Below are 17998 nucleotides of genomic sequence, written 5' to 3'. Positions count from 1 at the left end.
ATGTTCAGGATCTTCTTAGAGACCTCTAGAAATTTTTAGAAGCTGTGTTTAGGGGCCTCTGGCTTTTTCAAAATGATCAAAGAGGCCCTTAGCAATTATAGAAAATTCTGAGAACGTTCAGAACCTTTTAAGAGGCCTTTGGTTCTTTTGGAAAATTCAGAGAATGTTCAGGATCTTCATAGAGACTTCTAGAAATTTTTAGAAGCTATTCAGTAGTGTTTAGGGGTTTCTGGCTTTTTCAAAATGATCATAGAGGCCCTTAGCAATTATAGAAAATTCTGAGAACGTTCAGAACCTTCTAAGAGGCCCTTGGTACTTTTGGAAAATTCGGACAATGTTCAGGATCTTCTTAGAGACCTCTAGAAATTTTTAGAAGCTATTCAGTAGTGTTTAGGGGTTTCTGGATTTTTCAAAATGATCATAGAGGCCCTTAGCAGTTATAGAAAATTCTGAGAACGTTCAGAACCTTCTAAGAGGCCTTTGGTTCTTTTGGAAAATTCAGAGAATGTTCAGGATCTTCTTAGAGACCTCTAGAAATTTTTAGAAGCTATTCAGTAGTGTTTAGGGGTTTCTGGCTTTTTCAAAATGATCAAAGAGGCCCTTAGCAATTATAGAAAATTCTGAGAACGTTCAGAACCTTTTAAGAGGCCTTTGGTTTATTTGGAAAATTCAGAGAATGTTCAGGATCTTCATAGAGACTTCTAGAAATTTTTAGAAGCTATTCAGTAGTGTTTAGGGGTTTCTGGCTTTTTCAAAATGATCATAGAGGCCCTTAGCAATTATAGAAAATTCTGAGAACGTTCAGAACCTTCTAAGAGGCCTTTGGTACTTTTGGAAAATTCAGAGAATGTTCAGGATCTTCTTAGAGACCTCTAGAAATTTTTAGAAGCTATTCAGTAGTGTTTAGGAGCTTCTGGCTTTTTCAAAATGATCAAAGAGGCCCTTAGCAATTATAGAAAATTCTGAGAACGTTCAGAACCTTTTAAGAGGCCTTTGGTACTTTTGGAAAATTCGGAGAATGTTCAGGATCTTCTTAGAGACCTCTAGAAATTTTTAGAAGCTGTGTTTAGGGGCCTCTGGCTTTTTTAAAGTGATCATAGAGGCTTTCGGCAATTTTAAAAAGGTTTTCGCTTCGTCTAACTGATTTCACGTGCGGGAAAACATAGCTTTGCGCACTGAATAGAAATAGTACTATTTTAAAGTCGTTTACAATAAATAAAGTCGTATATAATAAATTCTCAACAGGTCTTACCCCATTTAGATCCAGCTAAAACTGGACAAGCAGCATGCCTGGTACGCTTATCACCGTCTCCACTAGGAAATAGATTGTACCAAAAGGCTGCGGTACCCTTTTTCGGCCACAAAGCTGTTTTGACTACCGGAAATACGGTGGCTCCCCCTTGGGCTACGTCACTCATCTGCACATGAATTTAATTAAAATTATAGCCATTAGTTTAGATTAATACTAGAATACTTACATAGAATAGCACGGTAGCAATCCGATTGCCAGTTCCTAGGTTTTTAAAGGCATTTTTCTCTTCTTTCTGTAAAAAACATGCGACGTTGAAAAGACACAAAATTTGACGTACTATATAAGTATAAGTATTTTACAGTTTTAAACAAATCTGACCCAACTGAATTTTTTGTCTTTTTCACTTGAAAAAGTGAAATATCTGGAAAACCAGCAGTGCAAAAAATGTCCCTAAACGCCTGTAGTAGGCTAAAAATAATTTTAAAAGTGCAAAAGCCATGAACCTTTACAACATCTCCATGAAGCAGGTTACTTTTTATTTTAACAAATGAGCGGTTAAAAACAGTTTGAGAACCACTGGTGACACTGGTGGTTTTCTGAAAGCGTGAAAAGTGAAGGATTGAGGACAGTTTGAGAACCACTCGTGACACTCTGGAAGTTGTATGCAAGCCAAACTATAAAAAAACAATTTGCGAACCACTGGTAACACCCTGGGGGTAGTATGTAAGCTAGAACATCAAAAAACAATTTGAGAACCATTGATTTCCTACTCATTTTACTCACACGGCAATTAGCTTACAGAGAATCCCCAGAATGTCATCAGTGGTTCTTAACTTGTAAGTCTATGGTTCTTAAATTGTCTTTAACCCCTCATTTGAGGAAGATAATTGTTCTATTACAAAATAAGGATAAGGCAAGAGTTAATTGCATTTTATGAGTAAAATGAGTGGAAAATCAGTGGTTCTCAAACTGTTTTTTGACATTTTAGCTTACAGATAAAACCCAGAGTGTCACCAGTGGATCTTCAACCGTCTCTAACCCCTCATTTGTGGAAGGAAAGCGTCTAATACAAAAGAAGGTATAGGCAAAGGTTAATAGCATTTTATGAGTGAAATTAATAGAAAATCAGTGGTTCTCAAAGTATTTTTTGACATTTTAGCTTACAGATAACACCCAGAGTGTCACCAGTGGTTCTCAAACTGTCCTTCATCCCTCATTTGTGGAAGACAAACGTCTAATACAAAATAAGGTTTAGGCAAAGGTTAATAGCATTTTATGAGTGAAATTAATAGAAAATCAGTGGTTCTCAAAGTGTTTTTTGACATTTTAGCTTACAGATAACACCCAGAGTGTCACCAGTGGTTCTTAAACTGTCCTTCATCCCTCATTTGTGGAAGGCAAACGTCTAATACAAAATAAGGTTTAGGCAAAGGTTAATAGCATTTTATGAGTGAAATTAATAGTAAATCAGTGGTTCTCAAACTGTTTTTTGACATTTTAGCTTACAGATAACACCCAGAGTGTCACCAGTGGTTCTTAAACTGTCCTTCATCCCTCATTTGTGGAAGACAAACGTCTAATACAAAATAAGGTTTAGGCAAAGGTTAATAGCATTTTATGAGTGAAATTAATAGTAAATCAGTGGTTCTCAAACTGTTTTTTGACATTTTAGTTTACAGATAACCCCCAAAATGTCACCAGTGGTTCTTAAACCGTCTCTAACCCCTCATTTGTGGAAGGAAAACGTCTAATACAAAAGAAGGTTTAGACAAAGGTTAATAGCATTTTATGAGTGAAATTAATAGTAAATCAGTGGTTCTCAAACTGTTTTTTGACATTTTAGCTTACAGATAACACCCAGAGTGTCACCAGTGGTTCTTAAACTGTCCTTCATCCCTCATTTGTGGAAGACAAACGTCTAATACAAAATAAGGTTTAGGCAAAGGTTAATAGCATTTTATGAGTGAAATTAATAGTAAATCAGTGGTTCTCAAACTGTTTTTTGACATTTTAGCTTACAGATAACTCCCAGAGTGTCACCAGTGGTTCTTAAACCGTCTCTAACCCCTCATTTGTGGAAGGAAAGCGTCTAATACAAAAGAAGGTTTAGGCAAAGGTTAATAGGATTTTATGAGTGAAATGAATGGAAAACCAGTGGTTCTCAAACTGTTTTTTGACATTTTAGCTTACAGATAACACCCAGAGTGTCACCAGTGGTTCTTAAACCGTCTCTAACCCCTCATTTGTGGAAGGAAAGCGTCTAATACAAAAGAAGGTTTAGGCAAAGGTTAATAGCATTTTATGAGTGAAAGTAATAGAAAATCAGTGGTTCTCAAACTGTTTTTTGACATTTTAGCTTACAGATAACACCCAGAGTGTCACCAGTAGTTCTTAAACTGTCCTTAATCCCTCATTTGTGGAAGGAAAGCGTCTACTACAAAAGAAGGTTTAGGCAAATGTTAATAGCATTTTATGAGTGAAATTAATAGTAAAACAGTGGTTCTCAAACTGTTTTTTGACATTTTAGCTTACAGATAACACCCAGAGTGTCACCAGTGGTTCTTAAACCGTCTCTAACCACTCATTTGTGGAAGGAAAGCGTCTAATACAAAAGAAGGTTTAGGCAAAGGTCAATAGCATTTTATGAGTGAAATTAATAGTAAATCAGTGGTTCTCAAACTGTTTTTTGACATTTTAGCTTACAGATAACATCCAGAGTGTCACCAGTGGTTCTTAAACCGTCTTTAATCCCTCATTTGTGGAAGGAAAGCGTCTAATAGAAAAGAAGGTTTAGGCAAAGGTTAATAGGATTTTATGAGTGAAAGTAATAGTAAATCAGTGGTTCTCAAACTGTTTTTTGACATTTTAGTTTACAGATAACCCCCAAAATGTCACAAGTGGTTCTTAAACTGTCCTTAATCCCTCATTTCTGGAAGGAAAGCGTCTAATACAAAAGAAGGTTTAGGCAAAGGTTAATAGGATTTTATGAGTGAAAGTAATAGTAAATCAGTGGTTCTCAAACTGTTTTTTGACATTTTAGTTTACAGATAACCCCCAAAATGTCACAAGTGGTTCTTAAACTGTCCTTAATCCCTCATTTCTGGAAGGAAAGCGTCTAATACAAAAGAAGGTTTAGGCAAAGGTTAATAGCATTTTATGAGTGAAATTAATAGTAAATCAGTGGTTCTCAAACTGTTTTTTGACATTTTAGCTTACAGATAACACCCAGAGTGTCACCAGTGGTTCTTAAACCGTCTCTAACCACTCATTTGTGGAAGGAAAGCGTCTAATACAAAAGAAGGTTTAGGCAAAGGTCAATAGCATTTTATGAGTGAAATTAATAGTAAATCAGTGGTTCTCAAACTGTTTTTTGACATTTTAGCTTACAGATAACACCCAGAGTGTCACCAGTGGTTCTTAAACTGTCCTTCATCCCTCATTTGTGGAAGACAAACGTCTAATACAAAATTAGGTTTAGGCAAAGGTTAATAGCATTTTATGAGTGAAATTAATAGTAAATCAGTGGTTCTCAAACTGTTTTTTGACATTTTAGCTTACAGATAACACCCAGAGTGTCACCAGTGGTTCTTAAACTGTCCTTTATCCCTCATTTGTGGAAGACAAACGTCTAATACAAAATAAGGTTTAGGCAAAGGTTAATAGGATTTTATGAGTGAAATTAATAGAAAATCAGTGGTTCTCAAACTGTTTTTTGACATTTTAGCTTACAGATAACACCCAGAGTGTCACCAGTGGTTCTTAAACTGTCCTTCATCCCTCATTTGTGGAAGACAAACGTCTAATACAAAATAAGGTTTAGGCAAAGGTTAATAGCATCTTCTGAGTGAAATTAATAGAAAATCAGTGGTTCTCAAACTGTTTTTTGACATTTTAGCTTACAGATAACACCCAGAGTGTCACCAGTGGTTCTTAAACTGTCCTTCATCCCTCATTTGTGGAAGACAAACGTCTAATACAAAAGAAGGTTTAGGCAAAGGTTAATAGCATTTTATGAGTGAAATTAATAGAAAATCAGTGGTTCTCAAACTGTTTTTTGACATTTTAGCTTACAGATAACACTTAGAGTGTCACCAGTGGTTCTTAAACTGTCCTTCATCCCTCATTTGTGGAAGACAAACGTCTAATACAAAAGAAGGTTTAGACAAAGGTTAATAGCATTTTATGAGTGAAATTAATAGTAAATCAGTGGTTCTCAAACTGTTTTTTGACATTTTAGCTTACAGATAACACCCAGAGTGTCACCAGTGGTTCTTAAACCGTCTCTAACCCCTCATTTGTGGAAGGAAAACGTCTAATACAAAAGAAGGTTTAGACAAAGGTTAATAGCATTTTATGAGTGAAAGTAATAGAAAATCAGTGGTTCTCAAACTGTTTTTTGACATTTTAGCTTACAGAAAACACCCAGAGTGTCACCAGTGGTTCTTAAACCGTCTCTAACCCCTCATTTGTGGAAGGAAAACGTCTAATACAAAAGAAGGTTTAGACAAAGGTTAATAGCATTTTATGAGTGAAAGTAATAGAAAATCAGTGGTTCTCAAACTGTTTTTTGACATTTTAGCTTACAGATAACACCCAGAGTGTCACCAGTGGTTCTTAAACCGTCTCTAACCCCTCATTTGTGGAAGGAAAACGTCTAATACAAAAGAAGGTTTAGACAAAGGTTAATAGCATTTTATGAGTGAAATGAATATAAAATCAATGGTTCTCAAACTGTTTTTTGACATTTTAGCTTACAGATAACACCCAGAGTGTCACCAGTGGTTCTTAAACTGTCCTTAATCCCTCATTTGTGGAAGGAAAGAATTTAATACAAAAGAAGGTTTAGGCAAAGGTTAATAGCATTTTATGAGTGAAAGTAATAGAAAATCAGTGGTTCTCAAACTGTTTTTTGACATTTTAGCTTACAGATAACACCCAGAGTGTCACCAGTGGTTCTTAAACCGTCTCTAACCCCTCATTTGTGGAAGGAAAACGTCTAATACAAAAGAAGGTTTAGACAAAGGTTAATAGCATTTTATGAGTGAAATTAATAGAAAATCAGTGGTTCTCAAACTGTTTTTTGACATTTTAGTTTACAGATTACACCCAGAGTGTCACCAGTGGTTCTCAAACTGTCCTTCATCCCTCATTTGTGGAAAAAAAGCGTCTAATACAAAAGAAGGTTTAGGCAAAGGTTAATAGCATTTTATGAGTGAAATTAATAGTAAATCAGTGGTTCTCAAACTGTTTTTTGACATTTTAGCTTACAGATAATACCCAGAGTGTCACCAGTGGTCCTTAAACCGTCTCTAACCCCTCATTTGTGGAAGGAAAGATTTTAATACAAAAGAAGGTTTAGGCAAAGGTTAATAGCATTTTATGAGTGAAATTAATAGTAAATCAGTGGTTCTCAAACTGTTTTTTGACATTTTAGCTTACAGATAACACCCAGAGTGTCACCAGTGGTTCTTAAACTGTCCTTAATCCCTCATTTGTGGAAGGCAAGCGTGTAATACAAAAGAAGGTTTAGACAAAGGTTAATAGCATCTTCTGAGTGAAATTAATAGAAAATCAGTGGTTCTCAAACTGTTTTTTGACATTTTAGCTTACAGATAACACCCAGAGTGTCACCAGTGGTTCTTAAACCGTCTCTAACCCCTCATTTGTGGAAGGAAAACGTCTAATACAAAAGAAGGTTTAGGCAAAGGTTAATAGCATTTTATGAGTGAAATTAATAGAAAATCAGTGGTTCTCAAACTGTTTTTTGACATTTTTGTTTACAGATAACACCCAGAGTGTCACCAGTGGTTCTTAAACTGTCCTTAATCCCTCATTTGTGGAAGGAAAGCGTCTTAATACAAAAAAAGGTTTAGGCAAAGGTTAATAGCATTTTATGAGTGAAATTAATAGAAAATCAGTGGTTCTCAAACTGTTTTTTGACATTTTAGCTTACAGATAACACCCAGAGTGTCACCAGTAGTTCTTAAACTGTCTTTAATCCCTCATTTGTGGAAGGAAAGCGTCTTAATACAAAAAAAGGTTTAGGCAAAGGTTAATAGCATTTTATGAGTGAAATTAATAGAAAATCAGTGGTTCTCAAACTGTTTTTTGACATTTTAGCTTACAGATAACACCCAGAGTGTCACCAGTAGTTCTTAAACTGTCTTTAATCCCTCATTTGTGGAAGGAAAGCGTCTAATAGAAAAGAAGGTTTAGGCAAAGGTTAATAGCATTTTATGAGTGAAATTAATAGAAAATCAGTGGTTCTCAAAGTGTTTTTTGACATTTTAGCTTACAGATAACACCCAGAGTGTCACCAGTGGTTCTTAAACTGTCCTTCATCCCTCATTTGTGGAAGACAAACGTCTAATACAAAATAAGGTTTAGGCAAAGGTTAATAGCATTTTATGAGTGAAAGTAATAGAAAATCAGTGGTTCTCAAACTGTTTTTTGACATTTTAGCTTACAGATAACACCCAGAGTGTCACCAGTGGTTCTTAAACCGTCTCTAACCCCTCATTTGTGGAAGGAAAACGTCTAATACAAAAGAAGGTTTAGACAAAGGTTAATAGCATTTTATGAGTGAAATTAATAGTAAATCAGTGGTTCTCAAACTGTTTTTTGACATTTTAGCTTACAGATAACACCCAGAGTGTCACCAGTGGTTCTTAAACGGTCTTTAATCCCTCATTTGTGGAAGGAAAGCGTCTTAATACAAAAAAAGGTTTAGGCAAAGGTTAATAGCATTTTATGAGTGAAATTAATAGAAAATCAGTGGTTCTCAAACTGTTTTTTGACATTTTAGCTTACAGATAACACCCAGAGTGTCACCAGTGGTTCTTAAACCGTCTCTAACCCCTCATTTGTGGAAGGAAAACGTCTAATACAAAAGAAGGTTTAGACAAAGGTTAATAGCATTTTATGAGTGAAATTAATAGTAAATCAGTGGTTCTCAAACTGTTTTTTGACGTTTTAGCTTACAGATAACACCCAGAGTGTCACCAGTGGTTCTTAAACCGTCTCTAACCCCTCATTTGTGGAAGGAAAGCGTCTAATACAAAAGAAGGTTTAGGCAAAGGTTAATAGCATTTTATGAGTGAAAGTAATAGAAAATCAGTGGTTCTCAAACTGTTTTTTGACATTTTAGCTTACAGATAACACCCAGTGTCACCAGTGGTTCTTAAACCGTCTCTAACCCCTCATTTGTAGAAGGAAAACGTCTAATACAAAAGAAGGTTTAGACAAAGGTTAATAGCATTTTATGAGTGAAAGTAATAGAAAATCAGTGGTTCTCAAACTGTTTTTTGACATTTTAGCTTACAGATAACACCCAGAGTGTCACCAGTGGTTCTTAAACTGTCTTTAATCCCTCATTTGTGGAAGGAAAGCGTCTAATAGAAAAGAAGGTTTAGGCAAAGGTTAATAGCATTTTATGAGTGAAATTAATAGTAAATCAGTGGTTCTCAAACTGTTTTTTGACATTTTAGCTTACAGATAACACCCAGAGTGTCACCAGTGGTTCTTAAACCGTCTCTAACCCCTCATTTGTGGAAGGAAAGCGTCTAATACAAAAGAAGGTTTAGGCAAAGGTTAATAGCATTTTATGAGTGAAATTAATAGTAAATCAGTGGTTCTCAAACTGTTTTTTGACATTTTAGCTTACAAATAACACCCAGAGTGTCACCAGTGGTTCTTAAACTGTCCTTCATCCCTCATTTGTGGAAGACAAACGTCTAATACAAAATAAGGTTTAGGCAAAGGTTAATAGCATTTTATGAGTGAAATTAATAGTAAATCAGTGGTTCTCAAACTGTTTTTTGACATTTTAGCTTACAGATAACACCCAGAGTGTCACCAGTGGTTCTTAAACTGTCCTTCATCCCTCATTTGTGGAAGACAAACGTCTAATACAAAATAAGGTTTAGGCAAAGGTTAATAGCATTTTATGAGTGAAAGTAATAGTAAATCAGTGGTTCTCAAACTGTTTTTTGACATTTTAGCTTACAGATAACTCCCAGAGTGTCACCAGTGGTTCTTAAACCGTCTCTAACCCCTCATTTGTGGAAGGAAAGCGTCTAATACAAAAGAAGGTTTAGGCAAAGGTTAATAGGATTTTATGAGTGAAATGAATGGAAAACCAGTGGTTCTCAAACTGTTTTTTGACATTTTAGCTTACAGATAACACCCAGAGTGTCACCAGTGGTTCTTAAACCGTCTCTAACCCCTCATTTGTGGAAGGAAAACGTCTAATACAAAAGAAGGTTTAGACAAAGGTTAATAGCATTTTATGAGTGAAATTAATAGTAAATCAGTGGTTCTCAAACTGTTTTTTGACATTTTAGCTTACAGATAACACCCAGAGTGTCACCAGTGGTTCTTAAACTGTCCTTCATCCCTCATTTGTGGAAGACAAACGTCTAATACAAAATAAGGTTTAGACAAAGGTTAATAGCATTTTATGAGTGAAATTAATAGTAAATCAGTGGTTCTCAAACTGTTTTTTGACATTTTAGCTTACAGATAACACCCAGAGTGTCACCAGTGGTTCTTAAACTGTCTTTAATCCCTCATTTGCGCAAGGACAGCGTTTAATACAAAAGAAGGTTTAGGCAAAGGTTAATAGCATTTTATGAGTGAAATTAATAGTAAATCAGTGGTTCTCAAACTGTTTTTTGACATTTTAGCTTACAGATAATACCCAGATTGTCACCAGTGGTTCTTCAACCGTCTCTAACCCCTCGTTTGTGGAAGGAAAGCGTCTAATACAAAAGAAGGTTTAGGCAAAGGTTAATAGCATTTTATGAGTGAAATTAATAGTAAATCAGTGGTTCTCAAACTGTTTTTTGACATTTTAGCTTACAGATAACACCCAGAGTGTCACCAGTGGTTCTTAAACTGTCTTTAATCCCTCATTTGCGCAAGGACAGCGTTTAATACAAAAGAAGGTTTAGACAAAGGTTAATAGCATTTTATGAGTGAAATTAATAGTAAATCAGTGGTTCTCAAACTGTTTTTTGACATTTTAGCTTACAGATAATGCCCAGAGTGTCACCAGTGGTTCTTAAACTGTCTTTAATCCCTCATTTGTGGAAGGCAAGCGTCTAATACAAAAGAAGGTTTAGGCAAAGGTTAATAGCATTTTCTGAGTGAAATTAATAGAAAATCAGTGGTTCTCAAACTGTTTTTTGACATTTTTGTTTACAGATAACACCCAGAGTGTCACCAGTGGTTCTTAAACCGTCTCTAACCACTCATTTGTGGAAGGAAAGCGTCTAATACAAAAGAAGGTTTAGGCAAAGGTTAATAGCATTTTCTGAGTGAAATTAATAGAAAATCAGTGGTTCTCAAACTGTTTTTTGACATTTTTGTTTACAGATAACACCCAGAGTGTCACCAGTGGTTCTTAAACTGTCCTTAATCCCTCATTTGTGGAAGGCAAGCGTCTAATACAAAAGAAGGTTTAGGCAAAGGTTAATAGCATTTTATGAGTGAAATTAATAGTAAATCAGTGGTTCTCAAACTGTTTTTTGACATTTTAGCTTACAGATAACATCCAGAGTGTCACCAGTGGTTCTTAAACTGTCATTAACCCCTCATTTGTGGAAGGAAATTGTTCTAATACAAAATAAGGTTAAGACAAAAGTTGGTATTATTTTATGAGTGAAAGGAATGGAAAATCAGTGGTTTTCGAAGTGTTTTTTGACATTTTAGCTTACAGATAACTCCTGTTGTGGTTCGTAAATTGTCTTTAACCCCTCAATTGCGAGAAAAGATAAATAATGTATTTTGACTGAAATGAGTGGAAAATTCCTAAGAAACTTCTAACAAAGCACTGCTATTTTACATGAAAGTACTTTAGAAGTGTTACCATAGCAGCTAGTTAAAAATGTGGCTGACAAATTTAGTTTTCGTACTGTTTTCCCCATACACTATGACTTTAACTGTATCAAAAAAAAAAAAACATTGACAAGTTTGACACTTTCAGAAATATTAAAGTTTCTCAATTTACAATTTACTAGGATATCGAAAGTGAAAATTTGATTCTCAAAGACAAACTGTCTGAGACTAAGGATCAGTTATCTACAGCCAGCACAGAAATAACATCAATGACTGAAACTCTAAAACGTCTGGAAGCTGATATTAAGACGCAACAAGGTGAGTATAGCTTCAAAAAGCAATAATTATAATAAAAAAATTGTTTACAGAAACTATTCAAACTTTAACCACTGAAAATGAGTCTCTAAAATCAAAAAATGAGGTCATAAAACAAGAGAAAAATTATGCGGAAAATAAGCTTCAAAAGCTAGGGCAGGAAATGAAAGAAAATGAATTACAGTGGATTGTAAGACATACATTTAACTAAAGTAAGGACATTAAAGAAAGTAAATTTGTAGGCGTTATTGAAAGACAAAGATAATCACATTGAGAAACTGAAAACTTTGCTTCCAGCAGCAGAAAAAGATCACCAAAGTATTGGAGACAAGGAAGAAGTAAAACTGGAAGACGACTGAAACTTGAACTTGACACTTGTATCAAGCCATATTTCTGGTCTTTCTCTAATATCTTACCCTGGCAAAATCATAGTGAGGATCGTAGTGTCCACCAATTCCATAATTGACCACCTGCAACTCTTCAGCCGTTACCATTGTAAGTCCAGTCATATCAGCGACTCTCTGAGCAACATCGGCGATATGTTTGTGTTCCTGTTCTTTCAACCATGCCGATTTGCTGATCCGATACTGGGCAGTTTCTAACGCACCCGTCACTGAATTTTGTACTGTAGCTCTACGGAACTGAAGCAATATCCACGTTTGTTTTTATGTTAAATCGATTGACATTTGAAATTTTGTACTTACTCTGGGATGTGCCAATCGTTTAATAGTTTCAATCTCCTCATCGGACATGACGTCATGGAAAATGAACAAATCAGGATCTAAGTGAGCTTCCTCGATTTTAAATGGTGCAATTGTCAGGAAAAGATTTTCGGGTCTGGTTAAGTAGCGACACCTCAATTTTGCCTGCACCTCTGCAGGTGTTGACACTTCATTTCGACATAAAGCTTCGTAGAGGTCTCTTCCATAGGGATCATCGTAATTTGGCTGAAAAATTGCGCTTGGTTTTCTTTTATACAATATGATTTCTTACGCAACTAGTTTGTTTAAGGTTTTTTATGATATAATTTAAACGAAGATTAATTTTGTTTTTTAATTCGGAAGTATTTAATTTTTTGTGGAATCTGCAACATAGCAGCAAAGAAAAATAAACCACAGTAAAATAGTTGTTTTCTTAATGCAAATACTAAAAATTCTTTTTCTTCTTTTTTAACTCTTCTTTCGTTTCTTTTTACAAGAATGCTCAAAATTTTCTCTGATATCCAAAAAAAACACAAAAAAATCGGTACAGTCAGAGAGAAGACTGTCAAAGTTTGAACTGTAAAAATTACGGTTTAAGAGATTGTCTGAGACAAAATCGCCTGTAAAACACACTTTCAATGACCGGATCACATTTCTATAAACATTTTTGGAATCCCCATTGAATTTCCTTTCTGATAACCTAAAAAAACACTAAAAAATCGGTACAGTCAAAGAGAAGAAGACTGTCAAAGTTTGAACTGTAAAAATGACGGTTTAAGAGATAGTCAGCGACAAAATAGCCTGTAAAACACACTTTCAATGACCGGATCACATTTCTATGCACATTTTTGGAATCCCTATTGAATTTCCTATCTAATAACCTAAAAAAACACTAAAAAATCGGTACAGTCAAAGAGAAGAAGACTGTCAAAATTTGAAAATGACGGTTTAAGAGAGAGTCTGCAACAAAATCGCCTGTAAAACTCACTTTCAATGACCGGATCACATTAGTATGCACATTTTTGGAATCCCCATTGAATTTCCTATCTGATAACCTAAAAAAACACTAAAAAATCGGTACAGTCAAAGAGAAGAAGACTGTCAAAGTTTGAACTGTAAAAATGACGGTTTAAGAGATAGTCAGCGACAAAATCGCCTGTAAAACACACTTTCAATGACCGGATCACATTTGTATGAACATTTTTGGAATCCCCATTGAATTTCCTATCTGAGAACCTAAAAAAACACTAAAAAATCGGTACAGTCAAAGAGAAGAAGACTGTCAAAGTTTGAACTGTAAAAATGACGGTTTAAGAGAGAGTCAGCGACAAAATCGCCTGTAAAACATACTTTCAATGACCGGATCACATTTGTATGAACATTTTTGGAATCCCCATTGAATTTCCTTTCTGATAACCTAAAAAAACACTAAAAAATCGGTACAGTCAGAGAGAAGACTGTCAAAATTTGAAAATGACGGTTTAAGAGAGAGTCTGCGACAAACTCGCCTGTAAAACATACTTTCAATGACCGGATCACATTTGTATGAACATTTTTGGAATCCCCATTGAATTTCCTATCTGATAACCTAAAAAAACACTAAAAAATCGGTACAGTCAAAGAGAAGAAGACTGTCAAAGTTTGAACTGTAACACTGACGGTTTAAGAGATAGTCAGCGACAAAATCGCCTGTAAAACATACTTTCAATGACCGGATCACATTTGTATGAACATTTTTGGAATCCCCATTGAATTTCCTATCTGATAACCTAAAAAAGCACTAAAAAATCGGTGCAGTCAGAGAGAAGACTGTCAAAATTTGAAAATTACGGTTTAAGAGACAGTCTGCGACAAACTCGCCTGTAAAACACACTTTTAATGACCGGATCACATTTCTATGCACATTTTTGGAATCCCTATTGAATTTCCTATCTGATAACCTAAAAAAACACAAAAAAATCGGTGCAGTCAGAGAGAAGACTGTCAAAATTTGAAAATTACGGTTTAAGAGACAGTCTGCGACAAACTCGCCTGTAAAACACACTTTCAATGACCGGATCACATTTCTATGCACATTTTTGGAATCCCTATTGAATTTCCTATCTGATAACCTAAAAAAACACAAAAAAATCGGTGCAGTCAGAGAGAAGACTGTCAAAATTTGAAAATTACGGTTTAAGAGACAGTCTGCGACAAACTCGCCTGTAAAACACACTTTCAATGACCGGATCACATTTGTATGAACATTTTTGGAATCCCTATTGAATTTCCTATCTGATAACCTAAAAAAACACTAAAAAATCGGTGCAGTCAGAGAGAAGACTGTCAAAATTTGAAAATTACGGTTTAAGAGACAGTCTGCGACAAACTCGCCTGTAAAACACACTTTTAATGACCGGATCACATTTCTATGCACATTTTTGGAATCCCTATTGAATTTCCTATCTGATAACCTAAAAAAACACAAAAAAATCGGTGCAGTCAGAGAGAAGACTGTCAAAATTTGAAAATTACGGTTTAAGAGACAGTCTGCGACAAACTCGCCTGTAAAACACACTTTCAATGACCGGATCACATTTGTATGAACATTTTTGGAATCCCTATTGAATTTCCTATCTGAGAACCTAAAAAAACACTAAAAAATCGGTACAGTCAGAGAGAAGACTGTCAAAATTTGAAAATGACGGTTTAAGAGAGAGTCTGCGACAAACTCGCCTGTAAAACATACTTTCAATGGCCGGATCACATTTGTATGAACATTTTTGGAATCCCCATTGAATTTCCTATCTGATAACCTAAAAAAACACTAAAAAATCGGTACAGTCAAAGAGAAGAAGACTGTCAAAGTTTGAACTGTAAAAATGACGGTTTAAGAGATAGTCAGCGACAAAATAGCCTGTAAAACACACTTTCAATGACCGGATCACATTTCTATGCACATTTTTGGAATCCCTATTGAATTTCCTATCTGATAACCTAAAAAACACAAAAAAATCGGTACAGTCAGAGAGAAGACTGTCAAAATTTGAAAATGACGGTTTAAGAGAGAGTCTGCGACAAACTCGCCTGTAAAACATACTTTCAATGACCGGATCACATTTGTATGAACATTTTTGGAATCCCCATTGAATTTCCTATCTGATAACCTAAAAAAACACTAAAAAATTGGTACAGTCAAAGAGAAGAAGACTGTCAAAGTTTGAACTGTAAAAATGACGGTTTAAGAGATAGTCAGCGACAAAATCGCCTGTAAAACACACTTTCAATGACCGGATCACATTTCTATGCACATTTTTGGAATCCCAATTAAATTTCCTATACAATAATCTAAAAAAAACACTAAAAATTTGGTACAGTCAGAGAGAAAAGACCTGTCAAAATTTGAACTGTAAAAATGACGGTTTAAGAGAGAGTCTGCGACAAAATAGCCTGTAAAACTCACTTTCAATGACCGAATCACATTTCTATGCTCATTTTTGGAAGCCCCATTGAATTTCCTATCTGATAACCTAAAAAAACACTAAAAAATCGGTACAGTCAGAGAGAAGACTGTCAAAATTTGAACTGTAAAAATGACGGTTTAAGAGAGAGTCTGCGACAAAATAGCCTGTAAAACTCACTTTCAATGACCGGATCACATTTGTATTAACATTTTTGGAATCCCCATTGAATTTCCTATCTGATAACCTAAAAAAACACTAAAAAATCGGTACAGTCAAAGAGAAGAAGACTGTCAAAGTTTGAACTGTAAAAATGACGGTTTAAGAGAGAGTCTGCGACAAAATCGCCTGTAAAACACACTTTTAATGACTTGATCACATTTCAATGCACATTTTTGGAATCCCTATTGAATATCCTATACAATAACCTAAAAAAAACACTAAAAATTTGGTACAGTCAGAGAGAAAAAGACTGTCAAAGTTTGAACTGTAAAAATGACGGTTTAAAGGACAGGATGAGTTCCTGAGTTTAAAGTTATTACCATATCGATTGAAAATATATGTGGATCACTTAATCTCGATTAAAGGACACAATTAATGTTAATATAACAGAAACATAAAAAAAAAGTTAAAAACGTTGAAAGTTAACTAAAAAAATTTCTTCAAAACCAAAAAAACCTTTAATAAACGTGCTGCATTTAGCTATTTACGTGAATGATTCTCTAAACATGAGTAATATTAACGATTCCGCCACCAAACTATGCAAAAAAATGGATATGGTGGCATTACTTTGTAGAATTTTACCCCATTAGTCTCCACATTGTTAGACTCGTCATCTCCTTTCCTTTTGATCACTTCATCCTGTTGGTTGATTTCCTTCAGTTGGTCTTGGTAGTACTGACGATTACCCAAAGCCCTGGTGTGAGTTGGTGTTAGTTCTAACAGTTTATTCGTTAAATCTAATGCCAAAGCCACGTTTCCTAAAACAAAAAATATTGTTAGAAAGACTATTTACTGTCTGAGGATTTTCTGAAATTTAGAAGATTATTATTAAAGAATTTAGTAAATTTCACCTGTACCTCTACCCCCTACCGCCAAATTGAAAAATTCCCTATTAACTAGGATGTTTTTCTTAAGGAAAATTCTAAAATAAGGCCCAATCTACATATTCAAGAGGAGGAATACCACGGAAAATCCCGCCGGTCGTCCTAAATAAAGCAAAGTGTATGTAAATTTGTCTTCACAAAGGCAAAAATGACTGGAAAACCCGTTGCGACCACACCGGCATTTCCAAAAGACCATCGGAGGCTAACCAGGCTGTTCACAGAAGCGAAAATACTACCACGTATCAAAAAAGAGGAAAAGAACGGAGCAGTAAACAGGAGATTACCGCTGAACATCGGAAACAAAGCAATCGTAGAAGACCTGGCCAGCCAAGGAATCCCCAACGATTCCATCCAAAGAATGATCAGCCGCAGCGCAGTGGTACGTTCTTACGAATACCCGCTGTCATAATATATACAGTAATAACGGGTTGCCCATATTCGACGGACCCATGTTTTTTTTAAAAAAATCAAAGAAAAAAATAAAAATTTGGCGGTTGGCAATCTTAATCATTTAATTTGTTCCAAGTAGATTTGTTTACATCAATTTTTGAATATGATATCTCTAAAATGGCCGCCTCTGGCGTTGATGGCGTATTGTGCCCTTTTTGCAGCATTTTCCATCGTTTTCGCCAACATTTCGGCCGGAATAGCGGCTATTTCTTCACGAATGTTGTCCTTGAGCTCTTAACGTAAACCTTTGACTTCAAATATCCCCACAAGAAGAAGTCAGGCGGCGTCAAATCGGGCGAACGCGGTGGCCAGTCCAAATCACCACTTTTCGACATCAAACGGCCCGGAAACAATTTCTTCAGAAAATCGATTGTTATGCGACTTGTGTGCGGTGGAGCGCCGTCTTGTTGAAACCAGAACTGCCTCATACGCTTTCGACGAATAATTGGCATCACAAAATTGGCCATCATGTCGCGATAACGCTCCTGGTTGAGTTTTCACAATTGACTTGTTCTGTTGAATGTAAATTTCAACTATTTCAGAGCGCTCGCGTGGCGTGTATTGTTCCATGGTAAAAATCTGCTTGGACTGACGCTTCAAACGCGGTATGTCATTAAGCGATCTGACATCTCTGTCAAAAGTTATGGCGTTGCCAGATGGGTTCGTCGAATATGGGCAACCCTTATAATATATATAGTAACACTACTTTTAATAAGTGAAAATGTGCTCAAATCTCTGTAATTTGATAAAAATATAGTTTTATCTGTTGGTATCATCATCAGCACTCAAATTCGTCAGATAGAGGCCGATCCACCGGAGACCACCACGCAACTCAACACCTAACCTAACCTAGTCTAGTCTAAAATTGCACTTCACAGGTAAAACTTACCGAACTAA

General features: G+C 35.5%; 2 protein-coding genes across 5 annotated transcripts in view; one reads left to right on the top strand and one right to left on the bottom strand.

Annotated features, from left to right (window-relative positions):
* Positions 1-17998, bottom strand: part of PH4alphaEFB (prolyl 4-hydroxylase subunit alpha-1) — a 68278-nt gene that overhangs the window by 5907 nt on the left and 44373 nt on the right. For 3 of the 4 annotated variants that reach the window (XM_081989123.1, XM_081989124.1, XM_081989125.1), the window contains exons 6-10: positions 16335-16525; positions 12109-12351; positions 11821-12045; positions 1479-1544; positions 1253-1418 (exon numbers count right to left, since the gene is read on the bottom strand). In XM_081989123.1, the coding sequence (XP_081845249.1) occupies positions 1253-1418; positions 1479-1544; positions 11821-12045; positions 12109-12351; positions 16335-16525 (891 nt within the window). The remainder of the gene's footprint in view (positions 1-1252; positions 1419-1478; positions 1545-11820; positions 12046-12108; positions 12352-16334; positions 16526-17998) is intronic. The other variant, XM_081989126.1, reaches the window with a different exon arrangement.
* LOC145735285 (uncharacterized) lies at positions 11051-11812 on the top strand. The gene is made up of 3 exons (XM_081989135.1): positions 11051-11407; positions 11458-11594; positions 11647-11812. The coding sequence occupies exons 1-3, from the start codon at positions 11359-11361 to the stop codon at positions 11761-11763; spliced, it is 303 nt and encodes a 100-aa protein (XP_081845261.1). The 5' UTR covers positions 11051-11358; the 3' UTR covers positions 11764-11812.

The sequence above is a fragment of the Ips typographus genome, linkage group LG11 (assembly GCF_016097725.1).
Source record: "Ips typographus isolate SLU linkage group LG11, UJ_Ityp_2.0, whole genome shotgun sequence".
Lineage (NCBI taxonomy): Eukaryota > Metazoa > Arthropoda > Insecta > Coleoptera > Curculionidae > Ips > Ips typographus.
This window is presented reverse-complemented; position numbering and strand designations above follow the sequence as displayed.

Bases quoted from the DNA above. Each gene is read 5' to 3' on its own strand.
- LOC145735285 (XM_081989135.1), top strand. From the start codon at position 11,359: ATGACTGAAACTCTAAAACGTCTGGAAGCTGATATTAAGACGCAACAA. The intron at 11,408-11,457 runs GTGAGTATAGCT...AATTGTTTACAG, and splicing joins TGATATTAAGACGCAACAAG to AAACTATTCAAACTTTAACC. The intron at 11,595-11,646 runs GTAAGACATACA...GTAAATTTGTAG, and splicing joins AAAATGAATTACAGTGGATT to GCGTTATTGAAAGACAAAGA.